Below are 26895 nucleotides of genomic sequence, written 5' to 3' on the forward strand. Positions count from 1 at the left end.
TGCCAGGGTTGGTGTTACTTGTGTTCCTTCAGGTGCCAGGGTTGGTGTTACTTGTGTTCCTTCAGGTGCCAGGGTTGGTGTTACTTGTGTTCCTTCAGGTGCCAGGGTTGGTGTTACTTGTGTTCCTTCAGGTGCCAGGGTTGGTGTTACTTGTGTTCCTTCAGGTGCCAGGGTTGGTGTTACTTGTTGCTCCTTCAGGTGCCAGGGTTGGTGTTACTTGTTGCTCCTTCAGGTGCCAGGGTTGATGTTACTTGTTGCTCCTTCAGGTGCCAGGGTTGATGTTACTTGTGTTCCTTCAGGTGCCAGGGTTGGTGTTACTTGTTGCTCCTTCAGGTGCCAGGGTTGGTGTTACTTGTGTTCCTTCAGGTGCCAGGGTTGGTGTTACTTGTGCTCCTTCAGGTGCCAGGGTTGATGTTACTTGTGTTCCTTCAGGTGCCAGGGTTGGTGTTACTTGTTGCTCCTTCAGGTGCCAGGGTTGGTGTTACTTGTGTTCCTTCAGGTGCCAGGGTTGGTGTTACTTGTTGCTCCTTCAGGTGCCAGGGTTGATGTTACTTGTTGCTCCTTCAGGTGCCAGGGTTGATGTTACTTGTGTTCCTTCAGGTGCCAGGGTTGGTGTTACTTGTGCTCCTTCAGGTGCCAGGGTTGGTGTTACTTGTTGATCCTTCAGGTGCCAGGGTTGGTGTTACTTGTGTTCCTTCAGGTGCCAGGGTTGGTGTTACTTGTTGCTCCTTCAGGTGCCAGGGTTGGTGTTACTTGTGTTCCTTCAGGTGCCAGGGTTGATGTTACTTGTGCTCCTTCAGGTGCCAGGGTTGGTGTTACTTGTGTTCCTTCAGGTGCCAGGGTTGATGTTACTTGTGCTCCTTCAGGTGCCAGGGTTGCAGCTATGTGAACTACTAGATCTTTCTCCTCGTCTGTTTCTGAGAATTGTTTTCCTTTTAGTCTATACTGCCTCTGTGATTTTCTCACATTCCCATCACCTTGCTTTTGCCCGTGTTGAAGTCTAGCAACTATCTTTCCGTCTAATGTTGCTAGTGTAACATCCAGGTCTTACTGTAGTCTCTCACAGTCTTTATTGCTTCTAACTCTTCTCACCAGCTTTGCATCGTCCACAAACAGGTATAGCAATGATATTTGCTCTGTCTAGTTATTTACATACATCAGACCTAAAAAGTAGAACAGTGCAAACTGGAACTAGCAGGTCCATTGTTTATCTCAATGAAATGTGTGAAGTAAAACATGTGTATGGGGCAAGAAACAAAGTCAGTAGACTAACAGATGTTGTCACAGCTCGTATAAGACTTGGATACAAGTATCTCTGGCAGTTGGGTTTGTATAGGGATCTAGAAGGGTGTCCTAGACGTGGTATCCTTCGCTCTCCAGCCGTGAGGTATGTCCTTATCCACTTGTTCTGTTACATCAGTTCTGTTAGCTAGTATAGCTTCTCGTAATGCAGTTGGCTTCGTTCTCGCTTCACAGTCAGGAATTCTGGCTTCAATGCGTGGGCGGGACAGAAATGGTTGGGTAAGTTTCATCTCAGCTGATGTTTCTGTTCACCTAGCAGTAAATACGAAGCCTGGAGTTAGGCAACTGTTATGGGGCTGTATCCTGGGGAGGGTCAGTGGTTCCACCTGGGAGAAGAATTCGATATAAACTTAACGTAAAGGCTTCCAGTCCCCGACAAAACGAATTAATTAGAAGCCTTTTGTACGCGACGGTATTAATCGCTATCCTTTAGTGCCAGAACACACAGTCGGCCCGCCCTTCTCTCTCCTGATTTGTCATTATTTGGTCGTAGAATTTTAATGTAATTGTTAGAGAGGATTTATCTGCGATAAAGCCATGTTGATTCCTGGGACAAAGCACATTTTCCTTAGTGCTCGACACATCTCCTAGTGAGCCTCTCCAGGACCTTGCCTCTCAGTCACCGGTTCAGCTGCTCCTGACTCCTTTCATGTCCTGTAAAAAGGAACAACATTATCTTTCCCATAGTTGAGTGCGTTCGTTCACAGGGCAGGGCTGAAGAGCATTGCTTGGGGGATGACTCAGTTCCTCTGCTGCCTCTTTCAGAATTCGTGATGAGTTTTCGTCTGGTAAGATGTCTTTTGTTTTATAGAGCTCTTGCAGGTGTTCCCCCTCGCCTCTACTGTTTCACTCAGCCTCTCAGAGGTCAGCTTCTGCAGGAGGTTTGTCTCACCTCAAGGAAGTTCTTCCTCGTTCATAAATATTCTCGGGAAACATTTTCTTGACTTCTTTGTTGTTAATCTTGGCTCTGTTTTCTTTAATCTGGTTACCGGCTCATTCACTGTAAATCTCCTGCTTGTGTACTGAAGCTTAGGTTGTTGTGTTGCCTTGGATGATACAGTGTTCCCTGAAGCTATAGATCATCATCTTTGTTGCTTCTTATTCCTACACATTCATTCCTTTCTCTCCTGTAATTGTTGTTCTTGTCTGTTCTTCTCTATATCTCTTCCATGGCCACTTGTCCATTCTTTGTCCTCCAGGCGTCACCAGTTAAGCCTTTGGAAGTTTTTGTATTTTTCTCCTGGAGAACTTATTCTTTATAATCTTTCTATTTGCTTATTATGTAATCCTTGTATTTGCTTATTATGTAATCCTTGTATTTGCTTATTATGTAATCCTTGTATTTGCTTATTATGTAATCCTTGTATTTGCTTATTATGTAATCCTTGTATTTGCTTATTATGTAATCCTTGTATTTGCTTATTATGTAATCCATTATTTCCTGAAGTGAATTCTCCCAGAGTTTCCGTCACGTGGTCTTCTCCCAAGGAACTCTCTAACTTTCTCACAGTTCCCTTGGCAGTACCCTGCCAAACACAAGACAAAACTACGACGTGGCTACAACGTTCGAACAACTTTAAGGTATTGTTCGAACAACACCTTCTAACAAATAGTAACAAGTATGTAGCAAGTTGTAACAACCTTCTAACACGTCATCAAAAACTTTATAACAAGATGTAACAGTTTTGTAACAAGTTGTAATAAGGTAACTATAGGGACCGGTCGGGGGGGGGGGGGGGCCGGTCGGCCGAGCGGACAGCACGCTGGACTTGTGATCCTGTGGTCCTGGGTTCGATCCCGGGCGCCGGCGAGAAGCAATGGGCAGAGTTTCTTTCACCCTATGCCCTGTTACCTAGCAGTAAAATAGGTACCTGGGCGTCAGTCAGCTGTCACGGGCTGCTTCCTGGGGGTGGAGGACTGGTCGAGGACCGGGCCGCGGGGACACTAAAAAGCCCCGAAATCATCTCACGATAACCTCAAGATAACCTCAAGATAACCGTTACGTTGTGTGTTTGCAAGAGCAATCGTTCCCGCCTCCCAGCCTCACCCTTACTGTCCTTGATTTACTCTAACATCTTATATTAAACAGTTAGCACTCAGTGGTCACACACTCTCAGGGACACTATAAATCATACATTATTATGTACATCTCCCTCCATGTGTGTAAGGGTTAGGCTCAGTCTGGCTGGAGGGAAGTCTCTTCTTTTTGAGTCCTCTCGTACATGTCGGAATGTTCCTTACTGTTGCATTTACTATATTTTCTGTCCATGTTTCCTCCCCTTCCTGGGGGTTCATTGTCTCCAAATTGATTCTCCCAAAATTTAAGTCACCCATGACTAGTAGTTTGGCTCTCAGGTAGTTGGTGTTCTCTGCAGCCTCTTGAAGGATTTCTATATTGAGTCTGCATTTAAATTTTTAAATTTTGCCCCGAGGGGCGAGTTTATTGGGCAGCGCCACTCATCCTGTGAGTGGACACACCGCCATAGTGACAGTATTGGGCAGCGCCACTCATCCTGTGAGTGGACACACCGCCATAGTGACAGTATTGGGCAGCGCCACTCATCCTGTGAGTGGACACACCGCCATAGTGACAGTATTGGGCAGCGCCACTCATCTTGTGAGTGGACACACCGCCATAGTGACAGTATTGGGCAGCGCCACTCATCCTGTGAGTGGACACACCGCCATAGTGACAGTATTGGGCAGCGCCACTCATCCTGTGAGTGGACACACCGCCATAGTGACAGTATTGGGCAGCGCCACTCATCCTGTGAGTGGACACACCGCCATAGTGACAGTATTGGGCAGCGTCACTCATCCTGTGAGTGGACACACCGCCATAGTGACAGTATTGGGCAGCGCCACTCATCCTGTGAGTGGACACACCGCCATAGTGACAGTATTGGGCAGCGCCACTCATCCTGTGAGTGGACACACCGCCATAGTGACAGTATTGGGCAGCGCCACTCATCCTGTGAGTGGACACACCGCCATAGTGACAGTATTGGGCAGCGCCACTCATCCTGTGAGTGGACACACCGCCATAGTGACAGTATTGGGCAGCGCCACTCATCCTGTGAGTGGACACACCGCCATAGTGACAGTATTGGGCAGCGCCACTCATCCTGTGAGTGGACACACCGCCATAGTGACAGTATTGGGCAGCACCACTCATCCTGTGAGTGGACACACCGCCATAGTGACAGTATTGGGCAGCGCCACTCATCCTGTGAGTGGACACACCGCCATAGTGACAGTATTGGGCAGCGCCACTCATCTTGTGAGTGGACACACCGCCATAGTGACAGTATTGGGCAGCGCCACTCATCCTGTGAGTGGACACACCGTCATAGTGACAGTATTGGGCAGCACCACTCATCCTGTGAGTGGACACACCGCCATAGTGACAGTATTGGGCAGCGCCACTCATCCTGTGAGTGGACACACCGCCATAGTGACAGTATTGGGCAGCGCCACTCATCTTGTGAGTGGACACACCGCCATAGTGACAGTATTGGGCAGCGCCACTCATCTTGTTTTGTAAATCTCTTGCCTCTGAATATTGTTATTTTCATGAGGATTGTTGATCACTTAGCACCACCACTCTGCCATTTGCTGCCTTTCCTGGTAACCCTTGCCACTACCGCCCACAAGATGGGTATGGGGTGCATAATAAATGAACTAAACTAAAAAACTAACTTGCCCTGATATTTGTTTCCTAATTCGACGATGAGCTCTTCAAAATGTATGAACATTTTGATCAATAGGTCCAACACTCTTGTGCTGCTCTGTATTTTATCTTCTTGCTGTTTAATGCCCCCTTGGGGAAAAAAAGGCTTTTGTAATCCATCCATTTATATTTGTTTTTAATATTGCTATTATATCTACTTTCATCTTTCCAATTCTTGTGCAGACGAGGAGTCATGATAACGCGGCTGAAATATGTTGACCAAACCACACACAAGAAAGTGAAGGGACGACAACGTTTCGGTCCGTCCTGGACCACAATCGACTTGATAATGGTCCATGATGGACCGAAACGTCGTCGTCCCTTCACTTTCTAGTGTGTGGTCTGGTCAACTTTCTAATTCGTTGTGGTTCTTCTGCCTGCTAGTCAATTTACCTTCCATATTGCACCAGACTTTGAAGGTGCTTGACCACACAATACTTTTAGATGTAATGTTCGTTATGGAGGCCACGTCCTTGGCGGAGGCAGTAAATCAGAATACAGATCTGAGACTAAGGAAAGGAACGTCTTCAAAAAGAGACATAAAGGGAACTCTACCATAGTAATGAAGAGGGGATGTTTTGCTGTCTTAAGAAGAAGGGGAAGGTGATCTTGGTCCTAACAGGGAGGATAGTGGGCTTGGAGGTGCTGGACCGAACTGCAGGTCAGGCTCGAAGTTCGTATGGCTATCTAGACATGCGTGGAATTCTTTCACAATACTTTTATATCTGAAATTATCTCTCAGTGCCTGCCTGTTATGACTGTGGGCGAGTGATGTCTGGCTCTTTGTGTACCTGTGGCGGTCTAGACCAGTGTGGCACTCCCCCAGAGTGGTGTAGACCAGTGTGGCACTCCCCCAGAGTGGTGTAGACCAGTGTGGCACTCCCCCAGAGTGGTGTAGACCAGTGTGGCACTCCCCCAGAGTGGTGTAGACCAGTGTGGCACTCCCCCAGAGTGGTGTAGACCAGTGTGGCACTCCCCCAGAGTGGTGTAGACCAGTGTGGCACTCCCCCAGAGTGGTGTAGACCAGTGTGGCACTCCCCCGCGTCTAAACACGCCAGTTCTCTTCCTGGGAGGGTCATACCGCCACCAAGGTCTTCCCCGAACGAACAATATTCTTGCTTTCTGTGCCAATGCTCGCGTGTGAACCACAGTGCCAAAGTCCGCGAGTGAGAGACGCAACACGGTGCCAACGTCCCCGTGAGAGGGGGCCCACGGTGCCAACACAGGAGCGGCCAGTGTTTTTGTCGCACTTAAGCTGCTGTTATCTGCTCCTGCTGCCGCCGGTAACTACTGGCTCTTCTAAGTGGTATTGGAGTCCCGGGGGTAGAGTACAATGGGGGGAGGAGGGCGACGACGTGTCGCCTCCCACTGTCGGGCGACCCGATGCTGTCATCTGTGTACATTGACGTGGTACTGTGGACGACGTGCGCTTCTAACTCAGGTATAACGAAGATCCCTCTTCTCACAGGGTCGGCGTTCGATCCCCTGATGCTCCAAGTGGCAGGGAACTGTGCCTTCACCCAGTCCTAATATCCCAGCACCTTGTCCTTACACCCCTTCTGTCACTGTTAATACCACTTTGGAGTTGGTATTAACAGTGACATTGTAAATGATCTACACCGTAGGTTAAAAGAAAGACTAAAACCATTGAAAACACTTACTGGTAAGAATGTTGGTATCAATATTAAATATGCTAGACTATTCTATATGATGTTCGTTAGATCTCTCGTTGATTATAATGCTCTGCACTTAATTAATTTCCCCTCCTCTGTGTTGGACAAACTTGAAGTAGTACAGAATGAGGCCATGAGGATAATTCTTGGTGCTCCAAGATGCACAAGAATCATCAACATGAGGGAAGAACTGAAGCTTCCAACCATACTAGAGAGAATCATGCAAGTCAACACCACCTTTTGCATTAAAGTCATGAGAGATCCTACATCTCCTGCATTGCTCAGAGACAAATTATTTAGTGCTGTTAACACCCTTTTGACTGGTGCCGACATACCAACTCACTCCTTTTATGATAATTGGCTGAGCAACAATGCCTACAATCTCATTAAACTTAACATTCCTTTTAAGTGCAATCTACCTGTCTCTGATATTCCTCTTTATCTGTACCCCACCATTCAAGTATCATACACACCTGTCACCAAGAGAGATAATGAGAATCTTGCTCTTCTCAAAGCTGTCACTCTTGAAACAATTGCCTCCTCCATCGAGAGTCTAAGATCTCACGAGCACTGTGTCTACACCGACGGCTCAGTCCAGTCTTCTACTGGACGGACTGCAGCGGCATGTAGGTTTTATAGAAATAATATTTGCACAAAGACTGTCAGTGTCAGGTTAAACAACTGGCTGACCTCCACACAAGCAGAGCTAGCAGCATTACACTTAGCTACCCGTACATTAAAAAAACATTGGAGGAATAATATTTTGTGTTTTCAAAATTCTGCTCTTCAAGCAATCGAAAACTTCTCTTGGAAGATCGACACCAAGAACCTCATACTCCCAATTATAAATGACCTAATTGATGCACAGAGTAAAGGGTCTCGAATCTCCTTTGTATGGATACCTTCACACATAAATATAACCCATCATAATGAGACAGACATTGCAGCCAAATTAGCGTGTAACAAAGATGAAGTTGAATTAGATCTAGGTATCCCCATCTCTGCTGTCAAAACTGTATTGGTCCAAACACTCAGATCTGATAGGAAAGAAATTGCTGACTCCCAACGACCTGAAAGTACTAGTATAAAAAGCTATGATTTGTTCAGATCTGAAACCTACATCTATGGACAGCACAAAACGTCCACTAGACTGTGCGACACAGTGGTTGCAAGGATCAGGTTGGGTTAACGTTACCTGTGGCAGGTGGCTGCAGGTGACGGATCTCCCAATCCTGAGCACTTCAGTTGCAAACTCTGTGAGCAGGAACTACGGCACGATCTCCCGCACTACATCACTGAATGCCCAGTTATTAGACCTTTCAGACCAGTTGGCATGAGGTACCTGGAGCTTTGCAATTACTTTATTCACTCTCGTATTCTTGAAGATATCCTCACAGTGTACCCAAAATTTGCCAGTGCAGACCGCTTATCACATGCCTCTGTATGACTAACCATCCTGCGAGATGGGGATTTTTTAGCATCACCTAGTTAGCTTTTCGGACACACTGTACTCCACTTCATATAGTCTAGGGTAGCTGCACTAATGCAGATGTACCTCATGTATTATTAAAAAAACACCCCTTCTACAGTGATATATAGTCTTAGGCCTCCTGGGACCTTCACTGCCAGCAGGGGGGAAGGTCTCCTGAGACCTTCACTACCAGCAGGGGGGAAGGTCTCCTGGGACCTTCACTACCAGCAGGAGGGAAGGTCTCCTGAGACCTTCACTGCCAGCAGGAGGGAAGGTCTCCTGGGACCTTCACTACCAGCAGGAGGGAAGGTCTCCTGGGACCTTCACTACCAGCAGGAGGGAAGGTCTCCTGGGACCTTCACTACCAGCAGGAGGGAAGGTCTCCTGAGACCTTCACTACCAGCAGGAGGGAAGGTCTCCTGGGACCTTCACTACCAGCAGGGGGGAAGGTCTCCTGGGACCTTCACTACCAGCAGGGGGGAAGGTCTCCTGGGACCTTCACTACCAGCAGGGGGGAAGGTCTCCTGGGACCTTCACTGCCAGCAGGAGGGAAGGTCTCCTGGGACCTTCACTACCAGCAGGAGGGAAGGTCTCCTGGGACCTTCACTACCAGCAGGAGGGAAGGTCTCCTGGGACCTTCACTGCCAGCAGGAGGGAAGGTCTCCTGGGACCTTCACTACCAGCAGGAGGGAAGGCCTCCTGGGACCTTCACTACCAGCAGGAGGGCGGGGAAGAAAATCGTCTCAAAGGGTACAAAATGGCGATGACGATTGGATGTATATTTTTGTCAATAATTTTTCCATAAGAGCTTTGCTCAGGGCAATTTTTGCTTCTCGTCTCCCTCTGCTCTCTACACTAATATTATATAACAAAAATATTTAGTTTTTTGATTTTGAGTTTTTGTTGTGACCTTTGAGCAACTTTGAATCGTTCATCTTTAACAAACGTATATAAACCTAGTTGGTTCTAAACAGAAAAATAAGCCTAGTCGTATCCAAGTAATTTGTCGACGATTAAACACGATTAAGCATTGGTTACACATGGATAATTTGTGTAAACGTGGACTTGAGAAAGTAGAACCTCAAGATTGTGAAATAAATCAAGAGGTTCTGTTCTGCCAGGCAGAGGAATGAAGAAAGGCGTTGAGGAAGCCTAGGGCCGCTCAGGCGCGGAGGAAGCCTAGGGTCGCTCAGGCGCGGAGGAAGCCTATGGCCGCTCAGGCGCGGAGGAAACCTAGGGCCGCTCAGGCGCGGAGGAAGCCTAGGGCCGCTCAGGCGCGGAGGAAGCCTAGGGCCACTCAGGCGCTGAGGAAGCCTAGCGTTGTTCTGGCGCGAAGGAAGGCTTCTGTTATTGAGCCAATCAGAGCCGGAAGCAGTCCGTACACAACAACCATTTTCACGAGCTCTTCGGCCGTGTCCGTCAACGCCCGTCACGGACGCTGACGACGTAGGAGTGAACACACAGCTCAGAGAGGGCTGAAGTCTGCTGACTACGGAAGGTTCAACTAAAGTTGTGAAGGAGAGTCCTCTGATGTCGCTTCTTCAGGACAAGAATTATCACCCACCTGTACATCTTTCCTCGACAATGGCGGCTTTATTTAAATTTATTAAGCAGTTCTATTAGCTTTGAAACGTTACTGTCCAATGTTATATATACCTCTGGCCTCGAGCGCCACTGAAGTAATCCTCGAAGACAAGCCGAACGATCTGAGGAGGATGAAGGGAAGAATAGGGGCTTTGGATGCTCACGATGCTTTGTACCTTCTCACAAGGTGCCTGGCCTTGCCCAGACTGACCTATTTCTTAAGGTGTGCTCTCTCCTTCGACAGACCAAAATTAACGGAATACGACTCACTCCTAAAGGCAATAACTATGAAAGTGTTAAACCTCTCCCTGCAAGATGACCAGTGGGACCAAGCAACGCTCCCAGTTAGACTCGGGGGTATAGGTATTCGCAAGGCGACACAGTTAGCATTGCCGGCATTCTTATCCTCGACCAGTGCTACAAGTGAATTAGTGAATGAAATACTACCAGAATACCTAAGAGACTCATTGGGATTCTTGATCCCAAATTCGCAGAAGGAGCTGGTCAGTGGGACACTTTTGCCAACTCTCACCCTCGATCAACTTTTACAAACGACGGCAAACATGCCAAATGGGATAGCCCCATAGCGGAGAACATCGCCACAGTATTGCTGGAGGCAGCTTCAAGGAAGGACAGAGTGCGTGTTCTAGCTGTGCAAGCCCCCCATGCTGGGGACTTCCTGTTGGCAGTCCCTAATTCCGCCTTGGGCACCCGCCTGGACCATCGGACCCTAAGTATTGGTGTTGCTCTGCGCCTTGCCGCCCCTATCTCCACCGAGCACCGGTGTATTTGCGGCCATGCACGGGCAGACCAATACGGCAGCCATGGTCTCATCTGTCGTAAGACACAGGGAAAGATTGCCAGACATAAATCAGTCAATGACATCATCAAGAGAAGTTTGGCTACAGCTGGGTGTCCAGCACAAACGGAACCTCAGTTGTGCAGACAGCCAAAAACGCCCAGATTGAGTCAACCTGCAGCCATAGAGGGAAGGTAAACAGGTCGTGTGGGACTACACGTGTGCGTCTACATTGGCTGATACCTATCTACCTTACAGCACAGCTGAGGGAGGTGGGGTAGCCACCTTCAGGGAGACCCAGAAAACCAACATGTACAGGGACCTAGAACGTTGTTGTTACAGGTTCGTGTCGATAAGCACCAAGACTCTGGGGCAAATGTGCACTTTTGCCCAAGGCGCCTAAAGTTCCTAAAGGAGGTGGTGAGAACCTTACTGGGAAAACTAAAGACTCAAGAGCAGCCAGGTGAGCTGGCTGTTCCAGCGCCTCAGTGTTGCAGTTCAGAGTGTAAAAAAAAAAATTGTCTTTGAAAATGTAAGAAGTGTTCTTGCGACAAGCTTCTAGGTGTCAGACCATAAATAAAGAGTGAAAATGAACTCTGGAGAGTTAATTTATCAACTACCCCCGACAGTGAAGAAAAACATAAGAAATATTGAGAAGATTCGTGTTAGAATCATTAATCTTACCCTTTCGGTCATATTCAACAACATATGTTTACAAGAGGGACTGCTACCAAAATATATTAATACATACATATTATATATATATATATATATATATATATATATATATATATATATATATATATATATATATATATATATATATATTGACGATCACAAAACACTGATCATTTTATGCGGAAAATCCACAGAGAAATATGAAATGAGGTGAACGTTTCGGCTTGTTCAACACCAGACTGACTATAGTCAGTCGCCTTGGGCTGAAGTCAGTCTGGTGTTGACAAAGGCTTTAACAAGCCGAAACGTTCACCTCATTTCATATTTCTCTGTGGATTTTCCGCATATATAAATATATATATATATATATATATATATATATATATATATATATATATATATATATATATATATATATATATATATGAAACAATGTATATAGGGCAGAATCTAATCAGAGGTAACTAACAGATGACAGGGACTGAAATACCCGGCAAGAGGATAACAAGGCCAGCTGTGTGTTGAGGTATATGCTGGTAGTGTTTAGTGAGGGCACGGTGACGCCAGCTTGTGAGCCGCCCACACCCCATGGCTCCCTCCACATACATGGAGGTCATATTAGAGCCTTAAATTAAGCCAGGGATGCTTGCTGATAGAGCACTTCCTCTACTTAGAGCACCTACAACGGGCGGCCCGGTGGACCCTAGTGCTGGCTAGTGCTAGCCAGCACTAGCACACTCTGGGAGGCTGCTAGCCAGCACTAGCACACTCTGGGAGGCTGCTAGCCAGCACTAGCACACTCTGGGAGGCTGCTAGCCAGCACTAGCACACTCTGGGAGGCTGCTAGCCAGCACTAGCACACTCTGGGAGGCTGCTAGCCAGCACTAGCACACTCTGGGAGGCTGCTAGCCAGCACTAGCACACTCTGGGAGGCTGCTAGCCAGCACTAGCACACTCTGGGAGGCTGCTAGCCAGTACTAGCACACTCTGGGAGGCTGCTAGCCAGCACTAGCACACCCTGGGAAGCTGCTAGCCAGCACTAGCACACTCTGGGAGGCTGCTAGCCAGAACTAGCACACTCTGGGAGGCTGCTAGCCAGCACTAGCACACTCTGGGAGGCTGCTAGCCAGCACTAGCACACTCTGGGAGGCTGCTAGCCAGCACTAGCACACTCTGGGAGGCTGCTAGCCAGCACTAGCACACTCTGGGAGGCTGCTAGCCAGCACTAGCACACTCTGGGAGGCTGCTAGCCAGCACTAGCACACTCTGGGAGGCTGCTAGCCAGCACTAGCACACTCTGGGAGGCTGCTAGCCAGCACTAGCATACTCTGGGAGGCTGCTAGCCAGCACTAGCACACTCTGGGAGGCTGCTAGCCAGCACTAGCACACTCTGGGAGGCTGCTAGCCAGCACTAGCACACTCTGGGAGGCTGCTAGCCAGCACTAGCACACTCTGGGAGGCTGCTAGCCAGCACTAGAACACTCTGGGAGGCTGCTAGCCAGCACTAGCACACTCTGGGAGGCTGCTAGCCAGCACTAGCACACTCTGGGAGGCTGCTAGCCAGCACTAGCACACTCTGGGAAGCTGCTAGCCAGCACTAGCACACTCTGGGAGGCTGCTAGCCAGCACTAGCACACTCTGGGAGGCTGCTAGCCAGCACTTGAAAACTTTGAATGGATAAAGAGAATATCCTCAAGAAACTGGACCGAGCTTCCAGACCTCCTAAAACTGATGATGATTGACTGGACAAAACTGATGATGATAGACTGGACAAAACTGATGATGATAGACTGGACAAAACTGATGATAGACTGGACAAAACTGATGAAGATAGACTGGACAAAGCTGATGAAGATAGACTGGACAAAACTGATGATGATAGACTGGACAAAACTGATGATGATAGACTGGACAAAACTGATGATGATTGACTGGACAAAACTGATGATGATAGACTGGACAAAACTGATGATGATAGACTGGACAAAACTGATGATGATAGACTGGACAAAACTGATGAAGATAGACTGGACAAAGCTGATGAAGATAGACTGGACAAAACTGATGATGATAGACTGGACAAAACTGATGATGATAGACTGGACAAAACTGATGATAGACTGGACAAAACTGATGATGATAGACTGGACAAAACTGATGAAGATAGACTGGGCAAAACTGATGAAGATAGACTGGACAAAACTGATGATGATAGACTGGACAAAACTGATGAAGATAGACTGGACAAAACTGATGAAGATAGACTGGACAAAACTGATGATGATAGACTGGACAAAACTGATGATGATAGACTGGACAAAACTGATGATGATAGACTGGACAAAACTGATGATGATAGACTGGACAAAACTGATGATGATAGACTGGACAAAACTGATGATGATAGACTGGACAAAACTGATGATGATAGACTGGACAAAACTGATGAAGATAGACTGGACAAAACTGATGAAGATAGACTGGACAAAACTGATGATGATAGACTGGACAAAACTGATGATGATAGACTGGACAAAACTGATGATGATAGACTGGACAAAACTGATGATGATAGACTGGACAAAACTGATGATGATAGACTGGACAAAACTGATGAAGATAGACTGGGGAAAACTGATGAAGATAGACTGGACAAAACTGATGAAGATAGACTGGACAAAACTGATGAAGATAGACTGGACAAAACTGATGAAGATAGACTGGACAAAACTGATGATGATAGACTGGACAAAACTGATGATGATAGACTGGACAAAACTGATGATGATAGACTGGACAAAACTGATGATGATAGACTGGACAAAACTGATGAAGATAGACTGGGGAAAACTGATGAAGATAGACTGGACAAAACTGATGAAGATAGACTGGACAAAACTGATGAAGATAGACTGGACAAAACTGATGAAGATAGACTGGACAAAAAACTGGTTGCTCGATGGAGGTCGCTGATGACGTCACGACGAACTTGTCAGCACTGACAAATGACGTCCTCAAGAATTCAAGTTAAAAAATGCAACTGTATATATAGAATACTTCTTCAAGACGACAGCTTCTTAGTGCAGAATGAAGAGTAAAAAAAAACAATAAAAATACAACTGCTTCAATCCGCGCTTCAAGGGGAACCGCCTACAATAAATTTGAAATTTATGTGCTAGCACCTTCAATAAATTTGAAATAAATTCTGATCGAAGGTACTGCTAAATCAAGATTCAGATTGTAGTCAATGGCTATAATTTTATATATGGCCTATAAAAGCAACCTAATCTTCCTATATAGATAGTCGATCGATCGTTAATAGTCATGAACTCGTACGTTCTTAGCTTTTAGATAGTAGTATACTGACTAGTAAGGAATTAAAAGAAAATAAAGCTAAAAAACAAACTTAAACCTTATTGCTAGGCCTAGTATAGCACACATATGTACTATATTAGGCTTCAGATATCGGGTATTAGGCCTAGGGAGGTTAGGTTAGGTTAGTTTGTCAAAGCAACACAAGTAAAAAATAGTTTAATGGTTTGTCCAACTCAATAGTACCTATTTCTACTTACTAATTTCGTTGTACGTCGGTATATGTACTATGGTCCTCATCGTTACTATAAGTACTACCACAACAGGCGGATGGGCCGCACAAAATATATTTAAAAAAGTTTAATTTAATTTTGAGAAGTATTAATTATATAAATATAATTAAGTATTAATTAAATATAAAATTAAATATCATTTTGAGAAGTATTAATTTCAATACACAACGGACTTTTTACTGTGTATCATCATAACATTGTGTGTTTGTTGTGTGAGTTTTGACGTGACACACACACAACAAGCAGCTGGATCAAGGCTTCCTTGGTCTGGTGTTTCCCATACCTAATTGTGTCTGGGTTCGATTCCTTTGCAGGGCGGGACATTTGGGTACGACTTCTTGATCCCGATGCCTCTGTTCACCTAGCAGTAAATAGGTACCTGGGAGCAAGGAAACTATTGTGGGTCGCATCCTGGGAAACGTCAGTAGTTAGCCTAGGGAGACCTCGATAAGCTTAACTATCTTCTTGGGCAAGGGAATCCTCTCTCTCTCTCTCTCTCTCTCTCTCTCTCTCTCTCTCTCTCTCTCTCTCTCTCTCTCTCTCTCTCTCTCTCTCTCTCTCTCTCTCTATGTCCCCTGATAATACCTTTTCCTGGTAAGTTAACGTGAGATAAAGCAAAATAATGTAAGGTAAGGCAAGGTAAAGTAGAATGAGGCAACGTAAGGCAAGATAAAGCAAGGTAACGTCAGAGAAAGTAAGGTAAGACAGTTAAGAAAGCAAAGTAAAGTAAGACAGTAAAGCAAGTCGTTGGACCTGTCTGAACGTACACGACAGAGTGATGATCGATGAAGATTAAGCCACCCAAAAGGTGGCACGGTCATGAATAGCCCGTAAGTGGTGGCCCTTTTGAGCCATTACCAGTATCAAGAGCTGATACTGGAGACCTGTGGAGATGCGACTGCACCCTGCGTGACGGGAGATGTCTCCCGTACACGACAGAGTACCGGGAGGTAAAGAACACAAGAGTACTGGACCGTCAGGACGTCCAAGGGTACCATCCCCATGAACCAGGGCGCCTAGACCTGCACCACGCTGCCTGAAGACACAATCACGTACCCATAATTATGTAGCACAGAGGCCGGGGCGAGGTAGTGGGGGGGGGGTAGATGGGCACCGGGCACCACTCTACCCCTCCCCCCTGGCGTCTAGCCAACGACGCAGTTCCCGCCACTGGTAGAAGACGCCACTGTTAGTGGGGGCAGAGCTGCCCACAGGAGCGGGTAGGCAAGGGAGGCATTTGGAAGTTGACAAAAGCTATCTCTCCCTGTAGTTACGGGTTATTCATGCCCGTGCCACCTCTGGGGTGGCTTAATCTTTATCAATCAAGCAATCTCACTGTAGGTGCAGCCTGCACATGGCTGTAAAGCTGCCGCCCAGTTGGGTGGGTGTGGAGCACATGACTGTAAAGCTGCCGCCCAGTTGGGTGGGTGTGGAGCACATGACTGTAAAGCTGCCGCCCAGTTGGGTGGGTGTGGAGCACATGATTGTAAAGCTGCCGCCCAGTTGGGTGGGTGTGGAGCACATGATTGTAAAGCTGCCGCCCAGTTGGGTGGGTGTGGAGCACATGACTGTAAAGCTGCCGCCCAGTTGGGTGGGTGTGGAGCACATGACTGTAAAGCTGCCGTCCAGTTGGGTGGGTGTGGAGCACATGACTGTAAAGCTGCCGCCCAGTTGCGTGGGTGTGGAGCACATGACTGTAAAGCTGCCGCCCAGTTGGGTGGGTGTGGAGCACATGACTGTAAAGCTGCCGCCCAGTTGGGTGGGTGTGGAGCACATGACTGTAAAGCTGCCGCCCAGTTGCGTGGGTGTGGAGCACATGACTGTAAAGCTGCCGCCCAGTTGGGTGGGTGTGGAGCACATGACTGTAAAGCTGCCGCCCAGTTGGGTGGGTGTGGAGCACATGACTGTAAAGCTGCCGCCCAGTTGGGTGGGTGTGGAGCACATGACTGTAAAGCTGCCGTCCAGTTGGGTGGGTGTGGAGCACATGACTGTAAAGCTGCCGCCCAGTTGGGTGGGTGTGGAGCACATGACTGTAAAGCTGCCGCCCAGTTGGGTGGGTGTGGAGCAAGACTAGTAACTGTGTGACTCACCACAGATGTAAAGTGCCTTGTATAGTGACTGTTGTGAGCCTCTTGTTGAATCACGCGATATAAAAGATTATCGATGTGTGAATGTATTTGTGTAAATGATTCTATATATATGTCAGCTCTTAATTACACTTAGTACTTAACCTATAGCTATATTGATATTACAATTTTATAAAACTAGTAAAACAAAATTAAAATATATCAATAAATTGTAAAGTAATTCAGGATATTTTAAAATTTTGTATAAAATCTATATTGTTTAATAAACCTGAAAAAAAATTCCTGATATTTAAAACTTGTGTAACGCAAGTCGAAATTGAAATCTTCATCCTAAAATTCTGAGTGTCTTAACAGAAAACGAGGAGAATTAAATTTTGGGGAGGGGGTTGGGTAAATGTAACAGCCCCGTAAGTGCATTTATGCACTGTTTATGACAGTAAGAAAGTGTACTTATTACACTTAGTATTAAATCGTACTGTCAATTTGCAGGACGGGTTGCAGCATGTACATGTATATATAACATTAATAATTGTGTAACTAGCGTCAAAAGATTGTCACTTGCTGAGCTAAAGGAAGTAGAGGGTTCAGTTCCTGAACCCATTATGTGCCTCTGTAACCCTTCCCACCACCACCCACGGGATGGGTATGGGGTGCATAATAACATAATAAAGATAGAAATTGAATTAAAAGTGAAACGGCGGCTTATATATATATATATATATATATATATATATATATATATATATATATATATATATATATATATATATATACATATATATATATATATATATATATATAATCTTTGGACAACACCCACCAGTGGGACTCGAACCCAGAAAGCACAACTACCTTCCAGTAGCTGCCATAACTAGTATGCTTTAACCCACTACACCATCAGACCCTACAAAAGAAGTAGAGACTTCGAGATATATATACATCTCAAATATCTCCACTTCCCGAGGGCACCAGATGAGTGTGAGGTTTGTCTGCATTTTTTGTCAAGCCACTGTCAATGTGAGAGAACTCGTGTCCAGCTTATAAGCCTATACTTGCATAATATATTGCATATACTAAGCTGGACACGAGTTCTCTCACATTGACAGTGGCTTGACGAAAAATGCAGACTAACCTCACACTCATCTGGTGCCCTCGGGAAGTGGAGATATTTGAGATGTATATATATCTTGAAGTCTCTACTTCTTTTGTAGGGTCTGATGGTGTAGTGGGTTAAAGCATACTAGTTATGGCAGCTACTGGAAGGTAGTTGTGCTTTCTGGGTTCGAGTCCCACTGGTGGGTGTTGTCCAAAGATTGTTAATCTTCACTTGTGGTTTATGCAAGTATAGGCTTATAAGCTGGACACGAGTTCTCTCACATTGACAGTGGCTTGACGAAAAATGCAGACTAACCTCACACTCATCTGGTGCCCTCGGGAAGTGGAGATATTTGAGATGTATATATATCTCGAAGTCTCTACTTCTTTTGTAGGGTCTGATGGTGTAGTGGGTTAAAGCATACTAGTTATGGCAGCTACTGGAAGGTAGTTGTGCTTTCTGGGTTCGAGTCCCACTGGTGGGTGTTGTCCAAAGATTGTTAATCTTCACTTGTGGTTTATGCAAGTATAGGCTTTTATATATATATATATATATATATATATATATATATATATATATATATATATATATATATATATATATATATATATATATAGTGTGTGTGTGTAGCGCAGAATATCCTTCACAATTTAGCCAAGTCAAAAAAATTATCAATTTATGGACGGATTTATGAACATGGGCAGTTTAATGAACAAAATTGTGTATTTGGTCAACCGGACCATTCTAAACATTACTACATCTGGGTTCGTTTTCTCGATTGACAACCGCGAATCTCGGGTTAGAATCCCACGCAGGACAGAAATGGTTGGGCACGTTTACTTTCACCTAATGCCTTTGTTCACCTAGTAATAAATGTGTACCCGGGAGTTAGTCAACTAACGGGGTTGCTCTTTGGGGGAGGGTTAATATGCTATTTGGCTCTTTGGCCAAACAGGTCTTGCGTACTAGGCCTAGTAGTGCTGTAAGTTATGACAAACATAGTGTTGTGAAGTCCTGTGTATCTGATAGATTTGATAAAATCCATTACACGTGACAACTTATCTACATACCAAGATTCGTGGATCTCAGAGGCACATAACTGGTACCCAACTGAGACTTAATCTCTCCTGGAGCACCACTGAGTATCTGGAGGCTCAAGTCCCCTTAATCCTCGTCATATAAACTGCAAATCACCCATATTATATATATATATATATATATATATATATATATATATATATATATATATATATATATATATATATATATATATATATATATATATATTAAATTTATAAAATACCATGCCCAAGATTACCATCAGAGCGCCGGCGGGATGATGGGGAAATAGCCTCGACTGCCATCATCTTTTGTCCGGTCGTGATGGTCGAGCGGTTAAGGTCTCCTGTACACCAGTTGCATAGTGCTCCTGGCAGTATGGGTTCGAGTCACTTCTGGGGTGTGAAGTTTTCAGTTATATATATCTTAGTCAAATATATACAGGTAAAAGACTTGCTTTCATTTGTAATTTTTTAAGGATGAAAGATGAAGGCGCCACCTGGAAAGCAAGGAAGGAGGAAGCAATTCCCTCACTCCATCTCTCCCCTTCCCTCCCAGGCAGCGGTAGTAACCAGTAAGCTTCATGTTGCCAGGGCGGGAACCCGGCAACGTAAAGGTATGTATGAGGCAAGGTCCTCCTCTCCGACCTTCAAAGAAAACGAGTCACTGACATATTTCGGAGCGGGAGCTTGGAGACGCGCGCCAGCAGTGTCTCGCCCGACGTGGGTGGAGGCTGATATGTCTGGTGGTGTCCCCTCGCACACACACGCTGCTATTACTGCGCCGATACCACAGTTCTGGAGGAGCATGCTCGCTACCCCATCCTCAGGGGTGATTATGTATTCCGGCACCCGTCGACTTACCGTCAGACGAGACGATCTGAGAGGCATCACTTTCCGGAGAACGCGTTTGTTGTGATCCCAAGTGCGTCCGACGCGGCTCTGGTACTATAGCTTTTCTTAGGTGTACTACGCATCTGCTGCCTCGCCTGGAGCACCTGCAGCGTATAGTGTCCGTCTTCTGCGTTTCCTGGAGTACCTGTAGGGGAGATCTTGGGTAATACTCAAGATTGGTGTACCCGAAGTGTTGTGCAGTATCCGCCTATCAAGGTAGCAGAAGAACTATGTCGGGAGGCAGCTCGGTAACGTACCTTCCCCCGGAGCTCTACCCATCACAGGTGTCCTTCGTCTCCATCAATAAGGACTTCTCCCTTCTCAAGCCTGGAAAGCAAGGTGAGTCTCCACAGGAGAATATATGTATGCTGGCTTGCAGTCCACAGCCACTTCAATATCACCTGCTGTGGTTGAGTGCTCAATAACTCGGTACACTGTATGTTGTCTAACAGGCGTCAGATTCACGAAGCAGTTACGCAAGCACTTGCGAGGCCTCTACATCTTTTCTCAATCTTTGGCGGCTTTGAGTACAGTTATTAAACAGTTAATAAGCTCCGAAGCACCTCCAAAGGCTGTTTATATCAATAACAACAGTTTATTAGGAGATTTTCATGCTTATAAACTGTTTAATATATGTAACCAAAGCCGTCAAAGATTGAGGAAAGATGTACACGTTCGTAAGTACTTGCGTAACTGCTTTGTGAATCTGGCCCCTGGGATCTTTGCAACCCTGATCGCGTGCGGCACGATGGTGCATGCAATATATACAGGTATATGACGAGAATTAAGGAGACTTGAGCCTCCAGATAATCAGTGGTGTTCCAGATGCTAAAAGTCTCAGTTGGGTTCCAGTTAGGTGCCTCTGAGATCCACGAACCTTGATATTGTATAAATAAATGGCCAAGAATGTGGTAGAAATTTTTACAAAATACAGGACAGTTTTCATGTTTATGTGTTCGTTAACAATATCCCATTTAGGTGATATATATTTGTTTAATAGATCACTGGAGGGTCGTTGACCAGGCGAGAGCGTAAGTTGTTCAACAGGTTGGCCACTAGTGAGTGAACCAGTGGTTCTCTCCGGGTGTACACCGGTATTCTCTGTGGTACAGTGGTCCACTGGTTCTCTCCAGGTGTACACCGGTACTCTCTGTGGTACAATGGTCCACTGGTTCTCTCCGGGTGTACACCAGTACTCTCTGTGGTACAGTGGTCCACTGGTTCTCTCCGGGTGTACACCAGTACTCTCTGTGGTACAGTGGTCCACTGGTTCTCTCCAGGTGTACACCCGTACTCTCTGTGGTACAATGGTCCACTGGTTCTCTCCGGGTGTACACCAGTACTCTCTGTGGTACAGTGGTCCACTGGTTCTCTCCAGGTGTACACCGGTACTCTCTGTGGTATTGTGGTCCACTGGTTCTCTCCAGGTGTACACCGGTACTCTCTGTGGTACAGGGGTCCACTGGTTCTCTCCGGGGTACACCGGTACTCTCTGTGGTACAGTGGTCCACTGGTTCTCTCCGGGGTACACCGGTACTCTCTGTGGTACAGTGGTCCACTGGTTCTCTCCGGGGTACACCAGTACTCTCTGTGGTACAGTGGTCCACTTGTTCTCTCCGGGGTACACCGGTACTCTGCGTGGTACAGTGGTCCACTTGTTCTGTCCGGGGTACACCGGTACTCTGCGTGGTACAGTGGTCCACTGGTTCTCTCCGGGGTGCACAGGTACTCTGCGTGGTACAGTGGACTACTGGTTCTCTCCGGGGTACACCGGTACTCTGCGTGGTACAGTGGAACACTGGTTCTCTCCGGGGTACACCGGTACTCTGCGTGGTACAGTGGACCACTGGTTCTCTCCAGGTGTACACCGGTACTCTCTGTGGTACAGTGGTCCACTGGTTCTCTCCGGGGTACACCGGTACTCTCTGTGGTACAGTGGTCCACTGGTTCTCTCCGGGGTACACCGGTACTCTGCGTGGTACAGTGGACCACTGGTTCTCTCCGGGGTACACCGGTACTCTCTGTGGTACAGTGGTCCACTGGTTCTCTCCGGGGTACACCGGTACTCTCTGTGGTACAGTGGTCCACTGGTTCTCTCCGGGGTACACCGGTACTCTCTGTGGTACAGTGGTCCACTGGTTCTCTCCGGGGTACACCGGTACTCTGCGTGGTACAGTGGACCACTGGTTCTCTCCGGGGTACACCGGTACTCTCTGTGGTACAGTGGTCCACTGGTTCTCTCCGGGGTACACCGGTACTCTCTGTGGTACAGTGGTCCACTGGTTCTCTCCGGGGTACACCGGTACTCTCTGTGGTACAGTGGTCCACTGGTTCTCTCCGGGGTACACCGGTACTCTCTGTGGTACAGTGGTCCACTGGTTCTCTCCGGGGTACACCGGTACTCTCTGTGGTACAGTGGTCCACTGGTTCTCTCCGGGGTACACCGGTACTCTCTGTGGTACAGTGGTCCACTGGTTCTCTCCGGGGTACACCGGTACTCTCTGTGGTACAGTGGTCCACTGGTTCTCTCCGGGGTACACCGGTACTCTCTGTGGTACAGTGGTCCACTGGTTCTCTCCGGGGTACACCGGTACTCTCTGTGGCACAGTGGTCCACTGGTTCTCTCCGGGGTACACCGGTACTCTGCGTGGTACAGTGGACCACTGGTTCTCTCCGGGGTACACCGGTACTCTCTGTGGTACAGTGGTCCACTGGTTCTCTCCGGGGTACACCGGTACTCTCTGTGGTACAGTGGTCCACTGGTTCTCTCCGGGGTACACTGGTACTCTCTGTGGTACAGTGGTCCACTGGTTCTCTCCGGGGTACACCGGTACTCTCTGTGGTACAGTGGTCCACTGGTTCTCTCCGGGGTACACCGGTACTCTCTGTGGTACAGTGGTCCACTGGTTCTCTCCGGGGTACACCGGTACTCTCTGTGGTACAGTGGTCCACTGGTTCTCTCCGGGGTACACCGGTACTCTCTGTGGTACAGTGGTCCACTGGTTCTCTCCGGGGTACACCGGTACTCTCTGTGGTACAGTGGACCACTGGTTCTCTCCTGGGTACACAGGTACTCTCTGTGGTACAGTGGTCCACTGGTTCTCTCCGGGGTACACCGGTACTCTCTGTGGTACAGTGGTCCACTGGTTCTCTCCGGGGTACACCGGTACTCTGCGTGGTACAGTGGTCCACTGGTTCTCTCCGGGGTACACAGGTACTCTCTGTGGTACAGTGGTCCACTGGTTCTCTCCGGGGTACACCGGTACTCTCTGTGGTACAGTGGACCACTGGTTCTCTCCGGGGTACACCGGTACTCTCTGTGGTACAGTGGTCCACTGGTTCTCTCCGGGGTACACCGGTACTCTCTGTGGTACAGTGGACCACTGGTTCTCTCCGGGGTACACCGGTACTCTCTGTGGTACAGTGGTCCACTGGTTCTCTCCGGGGTACACCGGTACTCTGCGTGGTACAGTGGTCCACTGGTTCTCTCCGGGGTACACCGGTACTCTGCGTGGTACAGTGGTCCACTGGTTCTCTCCGGGGTACACTGCATAGCAGTTCACTGATTACAAATAATTTGTTAATATTTGGGAAATTAAATTTAAGATCTGAGATGGGATGGATGGATAGACTGTCTGCGTTTCCTGGAGTACCTGTAGGGGATTTCTTGGGTAATACTCAAGATTGGTGTACCCGAAGTGTTGTGCAGTATTCGCCTATCAAGGATGGATTAGATGGACAGATGGATGAAGTTTATAGCTCATCTTGAGGCTATCGTGAGCTGATTTCGGGCTTAGCGTCCCCGCGGCCCGATCCTCGACCAGGCCTCCTTTTTGTTACACACCCCCAGGAAGCAGCCCGTAGCAGCTGTCTAACTCCCACGTACCTATTTACTGCTAGGTGAACAGAGCAATCAGGGTGAAAGAAACTCTGCCCATTTGTTTCTGCTTCCACCGGGCAGGTATATATATATAGTATCTTTCACCGTAATATACTTCACGTAAATATTCAATAAGGTGAGAGATGAAGTGGTAGTAACCGCGGGACAAAAACAACTTACTTGACCAGTTAGCTAAGGTAGCTTCAAGTAGCAAGTCATTATAGGTACTTAAAGTCCGCCTCAAGTTAGTTGTTGTCTCCTAGTTGTTGTTGTATAGTGGTCCTTCCCTCACCCTCTGTCACCACAACTGGAACTGCTAGCGGTTTGGGGATATTACGGGCTCACCATAGCCCGTGCTACATGGACACTTTCGTTCTGAGTAGCTAAATCTAAAACAATAGTGGTTTGGTTGGGGGAGGAGGAGGAGGCCACAGCTATGCGTACCCACATTAGGGGGGACGCTACAAAAAGTAAACCAAACACTACCTTCACCCCCCCCCCCCCCACACACACACACACTCTCTGGGAACGATTTAGTAGCTTATCAACCTTTACCTTTGACCTTTAGCGCTGACAGGTCTGGCCTGACCTTATCGAGCCACTTTGGCGCCAACTAGCAACGCCTATTAATATATATTTTATTCCCAGGATGTCTGTCACTCTTCCAGTCGGCTGGTCTCTTGTTTCCCGCTCAAACTCCGTCCTTTTTTTTGTGGAATTTGGAGTTTTTGTGTTTTAATTTTGTTTATAGTTTCCTGCATAGCGTGCGCAGACTGTCTAGGAACACACCAGGAGTTAAACCGGGCCACAAAGACTAGAATGTCCCTCCATGCTAGAGTCTACACAAAGGATATATGAATTAACCAATCCAGGCGAAGCATTTCCAGCCAACTTCGCTCTGATTGGTGGTTACATGGTTAGCTCTGATCGGCGACCTCTCTCATGTCACTGTCTAAGACAGCTGCAATCCCTTCCTGTCTCAGGTCAGTTCTGTACAGTAAGTATCAGAGAAAATGGTTGCCTGTGGTACTGACTCTTGTAACCCTAACTCGCGGTTCTTCGTCCTACAACAGCTATTGTGCAGTCATTCAGCGTAACTCAGGGATACACTGGGGAGTATCCACGCTCGGGAGTATCCACAGTGCCGACTTTATTTTCCTGGACTGCCAGAAAGCCTTTGACACAGTACCCCATAAAAGACTGTTACAAAAGTTGGAGCAACAGGCAGGAGTAAAAGGGAAGGTGCTCCAGTGGATAAGAGAGTACTTAAGCAACAGGAAACAGCGAGTAACTGTGAGGGGGGGGAGACAGAGTGGCGAGATGTCACCAGCGGAGTCCCACAGGGCTCAGTACTTGGACCCATCCTGTTTCTAATATATGTAAACGATCTTCCGGAGGGTATAGACTCGTTTCTCTCAATGTTTGCTGATGATGCAAAAATTATGAGAAGAATCAAGACGGATGAAGATAGACAGAGACTACAGGATGACCTGGACAAACTGGAGGAATGGTCTAGAAAATGGCTACTAAATTTCAACTCAGGAAAGTGTAAAGTAATGAAATTAGGAGAAGGAAGCAGGAGGCTGAACACAAGGTACCATCTGGGAGGTGAAATCCTACAAGAGTCAAATAGAGAGAAAGATGTGTGGATCGATATCACACCGAACCTGTCCCCAGAGGCCCACATCAAAAGGATATCATCAGCGGCATATGCTAGAATGGCCAACATAAGAACTGCCTTTAGAAACTTGTGTAAGTAATCGTTCAGGACCCTGTATACCACTTATGTCAGACCAGTCCTGGAATATGCAGCTCCAGCCTGGAGTCCGTACCTAGTTAAACACAAGACAAAATTAGAGAAGACTCAACGGTATGCCACCAGGCTCGTCCCGGAACTGAGAGGATTGAGCTACGAGGACAGGCTAAATGAGCTGAACCTCACATCCCTGGAAAACAGAAGAGTAAGGGGAGACATGATAACCACCTACAAAATTCTCAGGGGAATTGACAGGATGGACAAAGACAAACTCTTCAGCACGGGTGGGACACGAACAAGGGGACACAGGTGGAAATTTTGTACCCAGATGAGCCACAGAGACGTTAGAAAAAAAAATTCAGTGTCAGAGTAATTAATAAATGAAATACACTAGGCAGTGATGTGGTGGAGGCTGACTCCATACACAGTTTCAAATGTAGATATGATAGAGCCCAGTAGGCTCAGGAACCTGTACACCAGTTGATTGACAGTGGAGAGGCGGGACCAAAGAGACAAAGCTCAACCCCCCCGCAAGCACAATTAGGTGAGTACAGTCTGGAGTGTCCACACACTGACAGTCAGCTGTGAAAAAACACCCCCTCACACCTGGTCTCCACGCTCGTTCCGTTGTAAAGACCTTCTGAAATCTTTTGTAGAGTTCCTCACACACACTTCCTTGTTGTTTTCGCATGTCTCTTCAACCTGATCACACGTTCTCTTACTGTTGGCTTATTCTTCTTATATGGCTATTATTGCTTTTACAGCAATGTCGTTTTCAAATTGCTTCTCAACTTCCCTCTCGACTCTTGTGTATTCACTCTTTAGTGCCTCTATTGTCCTCTTTTTTTCCATTTCTTGATACATTTTTCCTTCTCGTTGGTCCTGTCCTTTGCTTCCCCACAATGCAGAGAAGCAGGGACCATGCACCTGCATTGCTTTTATCTTCCACCTCTTTCTTGAGTGGGATCTCCAGCTCAGTTGCATTTGCACATTTCTGAGCAATGAATTGCATCATCTTGAATGTTGTCTCACTACCTCTCACTACCTGTACTTGATATCCTGGTGGGACGGTTAGGTGGTGTGCTGGGGCAGGTGGTGTTCAGTCTTGCAAGGTGAACAACCAGGACGATGAACACGATAAGTCACAAGAACGCGGCTGTTTGTTAACTGCAGGTGGTTGTTAATTACGTTGTTAACTACAAGTGGTTGTAACCGTTCCCCCACCGCCCACTGGATGGGTGTGGGGGGGGGATGATGGCGCATGATAAGCAAATTACAATTA

At 46.9% G+C, this 26895-nt stretch overlaps 1 protein-coding gene across 3 annotated transcripts in view; it reads left to right on the forward strand.

Annotated features, from left to right (window-relative positions):
• Positions 1–26895, forward strand: part of LOC123767457 (uncharacterized) — a 56040-nt gene that overhangs the window by 13296 nt on the left and 15849 nt on the right. For 2 of the 3 annotated variants that reach the window (XM_045757147.2, XM_069317067.1), the window contains exon 1: positions 19783–20316. The exons of the other annotated variant lie outside the window; for it this stretch is intronic. In XM_045757147.2, the coding sequence (XP_045613103.2) occupies positions 20208–20316 (109 nt within the window). In that variant the 5' untranslated portion in view covers positions 19783–20207. Of the gene's footprint in view, positions 1–19782; positions 20317–26895 lie in introns of those variants that run through there. 3 annotated transcript variants of the gene reach the window in all.

Source organism: Procambarus clarkii, chromosome 86 (assembly GCF_040958095.1).
Source record: "Procambarus clarkii isolate CNS0578487 chromosome 86, FALCON_Pclarkii_2.0, whole genome shotgun sequence".
Classification (NCBI taxonomy): Eukaryota; Metazoa; Arthropoda; class Malacostraca; order Decapoda; family Cambaridae; genus Procambarus; species Procambarus clarkii.